General features: G+C 48.6%; 1 protein-coding gene across 1 annotated transcript in view; it reads right to left on the bottom strand.

The window, feature by feature from the left end:
• LOC147712439 (uncharacterized) overlaps nucleotides 1-14,498 on the bottom strand; it is a 172,997-nt gene that overhangs the window by 50,261 nt on the left and 108,238 nt on the right. Inside the window, exon 6 of the mRNA XM_086923112.1 lies at nucleotides 1,292-1,416. Coding sequence (XP_086779238.1) covers nucleotides 1,292-1,416 — 125 coding nt within the window. The remainder of the gene's footprint in view (nucleotides 1-1,291; nucleotides 1,417-14,498) is intronic.

Raw genomic sequence — 14,498 nt, 5'->3', positions numbered from 1 at the left:
CCAGCAACCGGTTTGAACTGGGGTACGCATGAAGCATCTAGTGTGCCTCAGGCAGTGTCTCAATCTATTCAGCCCCCCCTGTCCAATACACAAAGTCCTGTCTGGGGTGGTGCTCGCACCTCCCCAGGCAGGAAACCTATTGTCCAAACCTCCGTGACTGGAAGGACTCCCAGCAGCAGGAGGTCAGACTTGTGTCGGTGGCAGCAGCGTCCATTTTGTGACGCTGGGGCTCTGGTTAACTTTAACCGGGATAGTCAGCAATAACATGTCTTCTCCCTGTAGAAGGGTGGAATGCTACCCCCGTCGACAGAATTGGCGAAGGGGTAGTATTCCAAAGCGTATGACACCTTACACAACATGTTTGGATAAAGCCAAACCAAAGTTAGCATTTAACAGCGAGGATTATAATGCACTTAAGAGTATATGGTATGGCGATATCATAGAACAGCTATAAGGACGTGGTTCCGAAAGCTGCAGACAGGCTCAGCTCACGCTAGAGCACCATCTCACACATAACCAAGCACTCTGCCTCCAGGATTGTTAAGGCCTGCCATAGGAGTGACTTATAAGTTACTGTGTGTCTATATATAATGGTTGATTTAGGAATACTATACCCAAGCACCGGGTGATTACAGGACCTTGCCCCAGGTGAGTGATCAGCCAGTTATGTCAGTTTGGATGGCCAGCCAGGGGTGGCATAATACATGCTGCAGCCCCTGGTAGGCCTTGGTTGCACCTATGCCCTGGTCACCTAAGGTACTCTTGTACAGGGGAAGATAAGGTGAACCAATTCCCAATTGTGGATGTACCTAGGGTACATGGTGTAAATGTAGAGAGAGTGCATCTGGGCTGTGGGTCTGATCAGCAGGCCCACAGCCAAATCTAAGTCGAAAACCAGAGAAGCAAAAGCAAAAAGTGGGGGTGACCATAGGAAGCAGACCCTACTCTCCTACTATGACCACAGAGGAAAAACCCGCAAATCATCACTGTTAATCCCAAGACAGTGGCTTTATAGCACCCAGATTTGTACTGTTTGCAAATAAGCAGACATTTGGAGATTATATACATTGGTAAACTGTGATCAGTGTCAGTGGACAACTAGAGTCACTATTTCCAGTTTAATCGTCGAGCACTTCTCAACAAAATCCTGTCATTGTCTGATTCATCCAGCGAGAATGTTAAAATGGCCAAACAATAATCAATTCGGACAGACAGACTGAGAATAATAATTCTGAATGCATAACGAGACAATTAATGCAGAGGTGGAAGGTAGACACATTGGCCAACCTACCTTTTGCCATTGTTGAATTTCTTTCTTTAAGTATCCAGAAGCTGACATCCTTCTTGGCGCCAAAGTGCTTGCTTTTCCAGAGGTTAAAAATATCGCCTTTTTCCATCAAATCCATCCGAATACACCTGCAAAAACACAAGGCTTTACTCATTGACCTTCATGTCAGATGGTTGGGAAAATCTCTGAAAATTACATTGCGAATCCGTCCTCCAAGAGTGAGAGTCTGTAAATCCTCGTGTATCTGTCTTCCTTCTGTACCTCATTGGGATGTCAAAGATGAACAAGTTACTAACCTTTGGTAACGCAATATCTGGTAGACTCTGCAGATTTCTTACCTTTGAATTTCCCAGGCATCAGACTGGATCCAGAAACTTTTGCTGAGCAACACGCCTTGCGTGCGCCGTCGAGTGACTCCATCCAGCTCAGCGTAATGTCGTCGGCGTTGGTTATGACATCAAGGTGCCTATATAGGTGCCACTCAAGTGCATGAATGTCAGTACTTTTCATTTTTCCACAACAGAAGCGCAGAGCCACAAAGTTACCTCCTTCTTCAATCCCCCTAGCACTCCTGCAAAGGCTTGCTTTGACTCATTCCCCCCCTTAACGGAAGAATCCTTCCTTTCCCTGCTATCCTTGGTTAAATCAGGGTCCCCTCTAGACCCGTGTCCCGCTCACATCCTCAGGCTCATTTTCACGACCTGTGTGTGACCCCACTCTCTTTTCTCAACTGTTCCCTATCTCAGGGCGTTGTTCCTCCAACTCTAAAAACAGCCATAATCCTCGCCATCCTCAAAAAACCTGGTGCTGACCCCTCTGCTCCTGTCAACTACCGACCCATCTCTTTACTACCCTTTTTAGGGAAAGTACTGGAACGACATGTGACCAGAGCCCTCACCACCTTTGTGGAAGAAAACCAGGTATTAGCCCCCCGTCAGGCCGGATTTCGCCCCGCTCATTCTGCCGAGTCTGTGGCGCTATCCGTCCTTAACAACCTTAGAGAAGGTATGGACACCAGCCTTCCCCAGGCCCTGGTTCTCCTCAACCTCTCTGCCGCCTTCGACACGGTGGACCACCACATCTTACTTTCCCGTGTCCGGGCGGCCGGGGTCGGTGGTGCGGCCCTGGTCTGGCTGTCCTCCTTCCTAAGGGACCGCACCCAAGCGGTGCGGCTGGGCGACTTCTCAGCTGAACCTTGTAAGGTGCCTTGCAGGGTCCCCCAGGGTTCCTCCCTTTCCCCATTACTCTTCAATCTGTACATTGCTCCTCTCATATTTGCCCTTCAACAAATGGAGGTCTCCGTATTTAATTATGCGGATGACCTCCAGCTCATATTCACCCTATCCTGATCCCCTGATTCCATGTCCAACTTTCAAACCACTATGATCTTCATCCGGGACTGGATGAACCACAACCACCTGAAATTAAACCCAGACAAAACCGAACTGGTTTTGACAGGTGGTTGTGCCAGTCCCTGGTCTCCTCTCTTTTGGTTCCCCTCCATCCCCCTCTCCTTCCGTTAAAACGCTCGGTTTCAAGATCAACGATCAACTCACTTTGCACTCCCAGGTGAGCTCAGTGGTGTCCTCTTCTTTCCTCTCTCTTCGCACCATTCGCAAGGTATCCCGCTTTTTCTCTTTCCCTGCCCTAAAACTCATTGTACTGGCTATGGTCATTTCTCGATTAGACTACGGCAACGCTTTATACTGTGGTATGCCCGCTTACAATGTTCGACGGATACAGCTGGTGCAGAACCAGGCCGCTCGTCCAGTCTATAAATTGGCCAATCCTTGCACTGGCTCCCTATTCGCGAACGCTCCCTGTTCAAAATGGGTTGCATTACTTTTCAGGCTCAGTCAGGATCCGCCCCTGCCTTTATCTCTTCTGAGATAAAAATCTAAGTCCCTGCAAGGGAATTGCGATCCTCTTCCCAACACCTGTTGACTGTTCCCCGGTTTCGGCGAAAAAAATGGGGAGGCTCCAAATTCTCCACACTCGCCCCCACCTTTTGAAACTCGCTTCCGCTCCACCTCAGGTCCCACACCCAATATTCTCTGTTCCGAAAAGCATTAAAAGCCTTTCTTTTCTTACAGGCTTTCCCTCAATAATTTCTCTTTCTGCCCCTGGTCCCCTCCGCTAATTGAGGTAAAGTGAACCACAGCACCATGAAACCGTCAGGTGTACGTGCGCTTTAGAAATGATTTAAACTCAAACTCAAACTTAAACGCAGTCATGTGCAAAACTAAGGCCCTGAAAAGGGGAGTAACCCTAGCCCTAGTAAAATCAGTTCGCAAAGCTGGGAGGCATGGGTGGGGCTGTAACAAATCTGCAGCTAGATAGAGTCTCCTCTAGATATGCATTACCAAAGGTAAGTACTTTTTCATCTGATCGAGACTTCTAGCTACATATTCCTTACCTTTGAATGAGATGCCCAAGCCATACCATCTCGGTGGAGGTGTAAGGCTAACTAATCCCTGACGGAGGCTTGTGGCAGATCCCCCCCTTCCAGAGGACACATCAGCCGGGGCAATGGAGGAAGTCTTGGCGGGGCATATGCCCCAATCTCCCCTTGGCTGGGCCAAGGAGGGTGGCGCTGCAGAAGCCAGGCAGCACTGGGCCTATTTACCAGGTAGCGCCCCCTCTCAAGGCAGCCCCCTTCTTCTATCTCTCGGGCTCTCTCCTGGAGGGGGGCGGCAAGATTTCCCCTCCGGGAAGATTGGGACATGCTCCGGGCCTTTATCGGCCTTGAGACCCAGGAGCCAATCCCTGCACGGCTCAAAGGGGGCACGGCTTATGATGCAGCCGGCGCCACGGTTGCTAAGCAACGCGCCCTCCCTCGCTCCAGGCCCAGCGCGCCTTTCGCTGACACCGCGGTGGCCCTCTCTTCACTCTTCAATATTGCCTGAAACCAGTCCCAGGATGCTTGTTTCCAGTCCAGGGAGGACCTGGCTTGGAAAATCGGGCTGGACTGTTCCCACAAGGAACATGGTCAAGACTGATTTGCATATGGCTGGGTCAACCTGGGGTGGTGTGGTGAGCAGAAGAATGATGAATTAAACCCAGATCCTTGTGACTGGGGGTGAATGTTTGCATTGACCAGCATTCCGTCCATCAATTGTTTCTTTTGTATATGTATGGTTATCTACAGGCCTGCTGTATGGGGCTAAAATGTACTGTGTTTAGGTATTTTGAGCTTCCATTAAAGAATATCTGTAATCTGACAACTTCCAGCTAGAATATACCTGCTATATTTAAAACAAGCCACGTTGGTACTTGATCATAACACTTTGAACACTGGGCTACTACATCCAACATCAACAGGTAAGTCTAGTATTACATATCACAAGCTGTAGCTAATTATCCTGCTTATATGATGGCCCCGAAAGTACCTAATTCACTTTAGTGTTTACTCTTTAGAGGGCACCTATAATAGTGATTTTTAGATTTTTTGCTCCCCAAGCTCTACCACCACTATAAATTTTGAGCCTTAATTTCTGACTTCATGACATGTAAGGTGCATCTGAGGGACACTGGAAAAAGACAATGACTCCTGTTAATATGGCAGACTCTGGAATGGTGGTTAGACGCCTGGGATTAGGATGGACTCTGATGGGGCTTGGCCTCCTCACAACTTGGTAACCTCAGGATTTCATGCTGCCTCTTTCTGTATAGCAGCAAACCCCTGACTTTTACACTATCCAGCAGATGGGGGGGATATCCATTGGATGAGGCATAGGCAGGGCTTTAAGTGCGATGAAAAAACTGGGGGGTATCTCAAAGGGGCGTGGTCAAGGTAATTAGGGTGTGGTTAAAAAATGTAAGCTGCAAACCTGTGCTTAGCATAGTGTGCAGCCCGACCTGTATTTTGCTGTTTCTGTCATTGCATCCAGATATATGATACAACAAGTAACATCATACCAACAACAAGCTAGGAGTATTGGCTTTGTCAATGGTTGTTAGTTGCATAAAAAAATAAGCAGCAACTATTGCTTGTGGTGTAGAATATTGAAAAGCTTCCACTTAAAGCCCTGGTGAAACCATAACAATGTTGCTGCTCCTAAGTTTCAAAAAAAGAAGGGAAATTCAGAGAGAAAATGACTCTCTTTAAAGGATTTATCTTCCCCTACAACGCTCACCTGGCATGACTTCATGCTGTTACATCTCCACTAGTGAGAAATGAGTAGTGTGAGCATGCGCACATCAACGTGCCTGCTGTCACTGCAGTCCAGAAAAAAACAGACCGCCTGTACCAGGGCACAAAACAGAGCCCAAAAGAGACCTGTTTCTAGGCCCCCCCTTTAAAAACCTGCCTGTGCTCAGCACCAGTGAGACCAGGCCCAATTAAAGCCCTGGGCATAGGCAATCGGAAAGCTGTAAGTAGTGCTTAATTTGAGCCGGTGGTTTCCGATGTCTGGCGCAGCCACTTTTTCTTTATACCGACATTTATGACAGCCTGCCATATGGTGGCGGTGTTTATCTTATTTTGAGATGAGTATAACAACCCTTGTTTAATAATTCAAATATACATTAAAAAGACTGATACCTGCCACCCGAACCTATATTAATAGCTTGAGGGGCAGGAAATTAGTCATTTTTAGGTCGAGCCTAGCACAGCGGGCATGCGCTGCTCCGCAAGGCTTCTTGTATCTACTCTGTGGGTTGGCTGTTGCGTGTTTTTTTTAATCAAAGCCTGCAAATGGCTAAAGGTGGGTGCATGTCCTACCTCTTCTGAAATGTTCACTCCCATGGCATTTTGCCATGGAAGTGAACAGCAGCACACAGGACGGCAGCTGCAGTGTCTCCTTGTGTCCGTGTGCCCGCCCCCACCACTCCTCTTTGTGTGCCTGTGCCATCTTTGCCCGACTGCACCACTCCCCCTTGTCTACCTGTGCCTGCCCCCACCACTCCTCTTAAGCTGTTGTTGATGTTTACGTGTAACAACAGCAGCTGGAAAGTGGTCATTTATTCATACACCGGGAGATGTATAGTGCCAATCATTACCTAACGCCTGATTTTTCTTACTGCTCCGACCAGTAGTCACATTACTGCAGCGCATCCGACACAGTTGTGCATACAGGTGCGACTGTGTTGTGCAGTGTGTGGCATTCCACAAGTTATGGCATGTATTTAACTACTAAGGAAGACAGTACGCAGAGGTTTAAGGGTACCCAGGCAAGGACAAGTGTAAGGGTAGCTGGCGAGGCATGAGAGTTTATGCTGGGCAAGAACTCATGCTCTTTTTGATAGTTCATGGACAACTGGTGATCGGACGGGAACGTGCACTTGCCAAGGCCTTGTTTCATCTCATGTCGCTGCCCCCTCCATGGAGGCCACAAACATCTCATGTTTGAGTTATTTTACTCGTTCAGCTATATTTTAATTTAAAAGCCTGTTCTATTTTCAACGTGTGTAATAACTCTAGAACCTGAAGTCTCTTATGGGTTTTAATCTCTACTTAATGAAAAGCACCCTTCTGCTCCAAGCATCCTTCGCTCATGTTGTATAGTGCACTTTCGAGCCTCCTCCCTGAGTCGGTAGAAATCATGAACCCCATGTTACCGCACAACTGCACAATGTTACAGCAGCCAATGGGGTCCAACTTCACAATGTTACATATATGCAAGTATATATTGTGAGAAGCATTTGGATAGGGCCATCCCACTGTTACACATGGACATTATTAGGAAGGCTCAGTTGCAGTTTGGGGGTTTCGCGTGGCTGAGTTATGATGAGGAGTTTAGGGCCCGAGTCAGTGTTAACCCCGAAAAACCTTGGGGTAAAATTGATCAGGAACTATGAATGCAGTGGATAGCATTGACGCACTCGTCGGCTTCCACTCACACGGCACATGGTTCACCGGTACTCTATCGGTCCTTTCCATCGCGGCCCGTCCAGTCTGGAACGGGAGGAGTGGTTACACCCGCGGGTCACACAGCCCCACAGCCTAAAACAGGCACCAGCTCGACTGGTGCTTGTTTGAGCTACAACAAGGGACATTGCTCGCGATACCCCTGTAAGTTTATGATTCAGAAAAGGGGGTGGTGATGAACAGAGTGTCTGAATTAAGCAGACCACTCTTACCCAGTCCAAAGATCAGGGCTTGATCCATCACCGTTTTTTAGCTCACTGCACCATCCCAGCTCAGAACTTGGGTATATGCAAATTAGTCTGACCCTGGCCCAGTGCTTCATGGGAACAGGGCAGACCAAACTACCAAGCCAATTCTTATACTGGGAAGGAAACAAGCTTCCAGGGACCGGTTTCTGGCATTTCAGCCGTCTTCGGCCCGGCTTGCTTGAATCCTGATGGTGCAATGAGCAAGGGACTCACATCTGAGTATACCCTTCCACGCTTATGGTGGACAAAAATGATTCAGAAAAGGGGGTGGTGATGAACAGAGTGTCTGAATTAAGCAGACCACTCTTACCCAGTCCAAAGATCAGGGCTTGATCCATCACCGTTTTTTAGCTCACTGCACCATCCCAGCTCAGAACTTGGCTATATGCAAATTAGTCTGACCCTGGCCCAGTGCTTCATGGGAACAGGGCAGACCAAACTACCAAGCCAATTCTTATACTGGGAAGGAAACAAGCTTCCGGGGACCGGTTTCTGGCATTTCAGCCGTCTTCGGCCCGGCTTGCTTGAATCCTGATGGTGCAATGAGCAAGGGACTCACATCTGAGTATACCCTTCCACGCTTATGGTGGACAAAAATGATTCAGAAAAGGGGGTGGTGATGAACAGAGTTTCTGAATTAAGCAGACCACTCTTACCCAGTCCAAAGATCAGGGCTTGATCCATCACCGTTTTTTAGCTCACTGCACCATCCCAGCTCAGAACTTGGCTATATGCAAATTAGTCTGACCCTGGCCCAGTGCTTCATGGGAACAGGGCAGACCAAACTACCAAGCCAATTCTTATACTGGGAAGGAAACAAGCTTCCGGGGACCGGTTTCTGGCATTTCAGCCGTCTTCGGCCCGGCTTGCTTGAATCCTGATGGTGCAATGAGCAAGGGACTCACATCTGAGTATACCCTTCCACGCTTATGGTGGACAAAAATGATTCAGAAAAGGGAGTGGTGATGAACGGAGTGTCTGAATTAAGCAGACCACTCTTACCCAGTCCAAAGATCAGGGCTTGATCCATCACCGTTTTTTAGCTCACTGCACCATCCCAGCTCAGAACTTGGGTATATGCAAATTAGTCTGACCCTGGCCCAGTGCTTCATGGGAACAGGGCAGACCAAACTACCAAGCCAATTCTTATACTGGGAAGGAAACAAGGTTCCGGGGACCGGTTTCTGGCATTTCAGCCATCTTCGGCCCGGCTTGCTTGAATCCTGATGGTGCAATGAGCAAGGGACTCACATCTGAGTATACCCTTCCACGCTTATGGTGGACAAAAATGATTCAGAAAAGGGGGTGGTGATGAACACAGTGTCTGAATTAAGCAGACCACTCTTACCCAGTCCAAAGATCAGGGCTTGATCCATCACCGTTTTTTAGCTCACTGCACCATCCCAGCTCAGAACTTGGCTATATGCAAATTAGTCTGACCCTGGCCCAGTGCTTCATGGGAACAGGGCAGACCAAACTACCAAGCCAATTCTTATACTAGGAAGGAAACTAGCTTCCGGGGACCGGTTTCTGGCATTTCAGCCGTCTTCGGCCCGGCTTGCTTGAATCCTGATGGTGCAATGAGCAAGGGACTCACATCTGAGTATACCCTTCCATGCTTATGGTGAACAAAAATGATTCAGAAAAGGGGGTGGTGATGAACAGAGTGTCTGAATTAAGCAGACCACTCTTACCCAGTCCAAAGATCAGGGCTTGATACATCACCGTTTTTTAGCTCACTGCACCATCCCAGCTCAGAACTTGGCTATATGCAAATTAGTCTGACCCTGGCCCAGTGCTTCATGGGAACAGGGCAGGCCAAACTACCAAGCCAATTCTTATACTGGGAAGGAAACAAGCTTCCGGGGACCCCTGTAAGTTTAAGCACGAATGCTCTAAATGCAGGGGGAGACATGCGGTCACCCAGTGTTTCACATTGGCCACACCCTCGGAGCAGTGGCGAGCCAGAAATGCGAAGGGTAGGGGACAGCCTGCTCAGAAGGGCCCCTACACCGGTTAAGGTGGAGGCGATGGCCCTGTGGCTCGCGTGTTACCCAGACAGGGAGGCGGCGTTGAATTTGCAGTGGGGAATCGCGGAGGGCTTTAGAGTAGGCTACCAGGGGCCAATAGTGCGGAGATGGGCGGACAACCTTAAATCGGCTTGGGGTGGTGGCAGCCAAATTGCAGAAAGAAGTTTTGGAAGGCAGGGTGGTGGGCCCATTTGCAGAGTGGCCCCTCGAACAATTGATCGTTTCACCGCTAGGAGTAGTGCTGAAGAAGGAAGAGGGTGAGTTTCGAAAGATACATCACCTATCTTGGCCAGAAGGTCAGTCCGTCAATGATTTAATTGCAGAGGTAGACTACCGGGTGCTCTATGCGTCGGTGGATGATGCCATTCGCTTCGTGCGGATGAGCGGGCGGGGGCGGAAATGGCCAAATGCGATATCAAATCAACCTTTCGCCTTTTGCCAATTCATCCGGCAGATTTTGATCTGTTAGGCATGCAGTTTGCAGGAGCCATCTATGTGGACAAATCTTGCCCACGGGGTGTGCCATTTCCTGCACGCTTTTTGAGGTTCTTAGTACATTTTTGCAGTGGGCTTTTACTCAGATTAGCGGGTATCGGGTCGTGACACATTACTTGTATGATTTCCTGTTCATAGGTGAAGCTCAATCAGGGACTTGTGGTAAGGCCCTGTCACGGTTCCAAGAGATGGCGTTGCATTTTGGTGTGTCTTTGGCGCCGGAAAAGACAGCTGGGCCTAGCTCTTGCTTGACCTTTTTAGGGTTTGAGCTGGATTCCGTTCAATGGATGGCGCGCCTCCGCAGACGAAGGTGGAGGAAATCTGGGCATGCCTCTTGTGGACAGTCGGAGAAAAGAGGATTGTGTTGCGGGCGGTGCAGCAACTGCTGGGCTTCCTGAACTTTGCATGCAGGGTGGTTAGGGCGGGACGGACGTTCTGCAGGCGGCTCCGCATGGCCATGTCGGGGGCAATCCTACCACATCACAGGGTCCGGATCTCCATGGGGGTGCGGGCTGACCTAAGGACATGGCTGACTTTCCTATCTGAGTTCAACGGGGTGTCCCTAGACTTTGTGGAGGAGCGGATGATTTGGCAAATTCAGATATATTCGGATGCAGCAGGGGCAGCCGGTTTTGGCATTTTCTGGGACGGCAGGTGGTGTGCAGAGGAGTGGCAAGGGAGGAGCTTTGCGTTTTTGGATTTTTTTCCCCTGTTGGTGGGTTGGAGGTGTGGGGGGTAGAGTTCCAGAACAGATCAGTGTTGTTTCATGTAGACAATATGACAGTGGCCGAGCTGGTCAAGAGACAGAGGGCGAGAGACCTTAGAGTGCTGCATTTTTTGAGGAATTTCATGTTGAGATGTTTGAGGTTTAATGTGTTTTTTCAAGCCAAGCATGTCCCCGGGGGCGAATAATGACATTGCGGATGTTTTGTCTCGTTCGCAGTGGCAGCGGTTCCAGAGGTTTGCACCTGGAGCGGATCAGTGCAAGACCAGACTGCCGGCTGGCGTCTGGGTCTTGGGGGAGTGAGGGTGTTAGGATTGTTGGAGAATTCTGTGGCTAAATCAACGAGGAGAACATACAGACTGGCGTGGGAGGAGTTTGGCGCATTCATGGGATGGCAGCAGCATGCGGCTTGCGGAGTTCGTTCAGTGATTGAGCAAGGGGTGTTGCAGTTTGTTTTACACTGTATTGATAAAAGGTTGTCAGCGGCAACCATTGCAGGAAAATTGGCAGGGCTGTCTTTTTATAGTGGTTTGTATTTTGGTTTTGATCCCACGAAAGATGTGATCATAGGTAGGATGCTTAGGGGTTGGGGTAGGGAATGCAAAAAAGGGGGAGTTTTGAGGGAAGCAGTCACTTTTGAATTGTTGGTTCATTTGGTTGAAGTGTTGCCGTTGTGTTGCTACGACAGTTTTGAGGTTCATTTGTTCAGGCTGTGTATGGTGTGGATGTTGTTTGGGGCCTTCAGGGTCTCGGAGTTGTTGGGGACAAGGACTAGGAGTGGTAGGAGGTTTGAGGAAGTCCGATTGGAGATAGGACGTCTGGGGATTTGGTTGGGCCAGTCAAAAACGGATCAGCTGGGGAAGGGCAGATGGGTTTGGTTATGCAAAAGTGGGTGTGGGGGGTGTTTGTGCAGTGAGTGGGGGTTGCAGAAGGTGAGATATTCTGTCACGCCTCTGGGGCAAGGGTTACAGCGACTCAGTTGTTGGCAGTGTTGCATATGGCAGTGGGCAGGTTGTGTCTGAATCCAGCAGGTTTTGGGACTAACTCTTTTCGAATTGGGGCAGCGACAGTAGCGTCAATATTGGGGTGGTCGTGGGATAGGATCCGGCGGATTGGTAGGTGAAAGTCAAGGTGTTGTGAACATTACGTTCGGAAATAGGGTCTTAGGGTTTCAGAGGCCGGGGTTTTTGGGGTTGTTGTTCACTGTGGGCTAGGGTGTGTATTAATCTATTTTTCTTTCGTAGGTTGCGTGGGCGGAGCAGGGGCCAAGACAGTGACATGGATTGTGGGTCACCCATTTGTGCACTAGGTCTCAAAATATGCAGAGCAGCAGGTATACGGCCGTAACCTGGGACTCAGAGGACAACAACATGAGGTGCATTGGTGGGGAAAAGGGAGAATGCAATGGGGGGCACTGTTGCCCTGGCTCGCGAAGATGGTACCTCAAAAAGGATGCCCGGATCTGTTAATCATTCATTTGAGGGAAAATGACTTGGTGCAGCTGTCGGGTTTGGAGCTCTTGCAGCTGATGCACCTGGAAGTGATGCAACAGAAATTATCTGGGGCCTGCATTGCATGGACTGAATTCTTTCCAAGGAGAAATTGGAAAGGGGCAAACAAGCATGGGGTAGTTGAAAAAGCACGAAGGAAATTGAACTGGGCGATGAGGGTTTTTTGTGAAGACAGAGACATTAAGGCAGAGTTATTCAAACTGTGGGGGCGCGACGCCATCTCAGGGGGGCACACACTCCACCATAAAATTTCACCTTTCATTGTTTCCCAAGGCGGAGAGGCATAGTGGAGCTTCAGGGGTGCTAAGAAGGGGTGAAGACCATCAGCGCCTCATTAACAAGCAAAAGGTCTTTAAAAGACCTGTGAAGTACTCGGGTGCGGCTGTGTGTGCGCTTGCAAAGCTGTCTCATCCCGGGCAGCCACCCACAGACGCAGGGGGGGGAGGGAAGCCCTTTAAGTCCAATGGGCGTTGCCCACCTGCTCTTCACCCATTTCAAATGGGGCTTTTTGAATAGAGAACAGCAGCCGATTAGCACATAGGAATATCACCACTGGCGTGCCACCAATAAAGTGGACAGCAGCATAGATGGTAGGAAGTGCCGCGAAATCTGCGTGCACAAAGCTCCTGCATACTGCTACCTTTTGGTAGTGTGGCACTTCTTCACTCCTGCTGTTTGCCCTGCGTGCTGCCTCGCTGTGAAGGATTATGCCTCTGAGCATTTTAAAATCACCAACATGTTGGTCAGGTTTGAAGAGAAAGCGAACAGACAGTTCTTCTTCATAGGGCATCTGCTTGCCTGAAAGTAGTATGTTCACTTTCGGTTTCACAGCATAGATAACATCGCATACTCCCTGTATCCTATTTTTGACGGTCTCACCTAATGTCTGCCTCTTTCTTTAGTTCTATTGTTTATTTCTTTGGGAGTTTTATAACCCCCCGCCAGTTAACATTTGGTTACTTCACTGGGCAGTTTTGAATTAAGTCTGGCACCCTCAGGCTTAAAACACCTAATTAAACCCCCCTAAAACATCCATTACATGATAGGCAGAGGCTTTGCATCTTCAGGTTTAGCACCCTACTCTAACCTCAGCATTCTAGTCGCTCACCTAGATATGGTGCATGGTTGTCCTTTTCAGAGAGGCACCTCCAAATACATCCCCTTTCTCCAATCTTCACACTCCTGGGACAGACTTGGCATTTTGCGCCAGAACACCCATAAATACAGCAACATACTAAAATGTACCCCCCAGGGCACCCTTCTACATGTGGTATACACCTCACATTTTTAGGCACAGCAGCTGGGACATTAACCTCCTAGGTCACACATCCCAGACACTGGGTATCCTTTGGCCTATTGTTATATTTTCAAACTTGCACCCTTCAGAAGCAAATCACTAGCATTATGATAAAAATGCAGGGTCTAGAGCACTACAGACGTAGGAAGTTCCTTTTCATCAGCTGTGAAGAAGAAAGCCTTCAGCCTCAAAGTCTATCCCAGGGATGATATTGTACCAATCACTACCCCAGAGGAGCGACCTGCTTCACCTGATCCAAGAAATCCTGGTCACTACCGTTGTCCCAAAGAAGACTCCTGCCTCCCTCCCAAGTCCAGGGAACAGGGACATCTTAAGGATTTTGGGGGGGCCATATTCAGAACAGCTTTGAATTTATGATCCAGTTTCAGCTCTTTCATGCCCTCTTCGGTCTGGTCACTGACCATGCACTGGCACCCTGGTCCAAATTCTAAATGTGTTGACATTTCATATTCAGGGATAGTGACGTGTGTATTCAATATTGTAACACAGCGGCAGCTCACTAATATTACTGCAAATAATCTCTGTGACACCCTCCCATTTCTTGTGTGTGCAGTGCTGTTTTGTTCTAAAATAAACTTTTTTATGGGTGTTGCATGAAACTTAAACACATTTGTCTGCAAAATGTCTTTAGTAGAATTTCACACATCACCACAGTAATAATAAATTAAAGGAAAATACAATTAAAAACAATCTGTTTAAGAATGATTCAAGATAGTCAGGGTAAGACTCTCTCCAGAACAGAGCTGGCTCTATCAGGGGTCGTCCTTAAAGGCTGGGGCCCTGTGCCAGAGCCCACGTTGCCTATGTATTAAAACGTCTCTGCCAGGGAAGACACCTGCTACAACCTGTGTATCAAATAAACTGCTTACCTCAATGCCTGGCAGAGGAAGTCAACCGCTTTTTTTCATGGAAAGAGAAGCTGTGAAAATATGGGCAGTGCAGGAATTGGGAGTTTTTTCTGGGAGGTGAGGATGGGGCAGTGCTGGTTAGGATGGCCAGATTTGAAATTGTTTTT

This window comes from Lissotriton vulgaris, chromosome 5 (assembly GCF_964263255.1).
Source record: "Lissotriton vulgaris chromosome 5, aLisVul1.2, whole genome shotgun sequence".
Taxonomy (NCBI): Eukaryota; Metazoa; Chordata; class Amphibia; order Caudata; family Salamandridae; genus Lissotriton; species Lissotriton vulgaris.
This window is presented reverse-complemented; position numbering and strand designations above follow the sequence as displayed.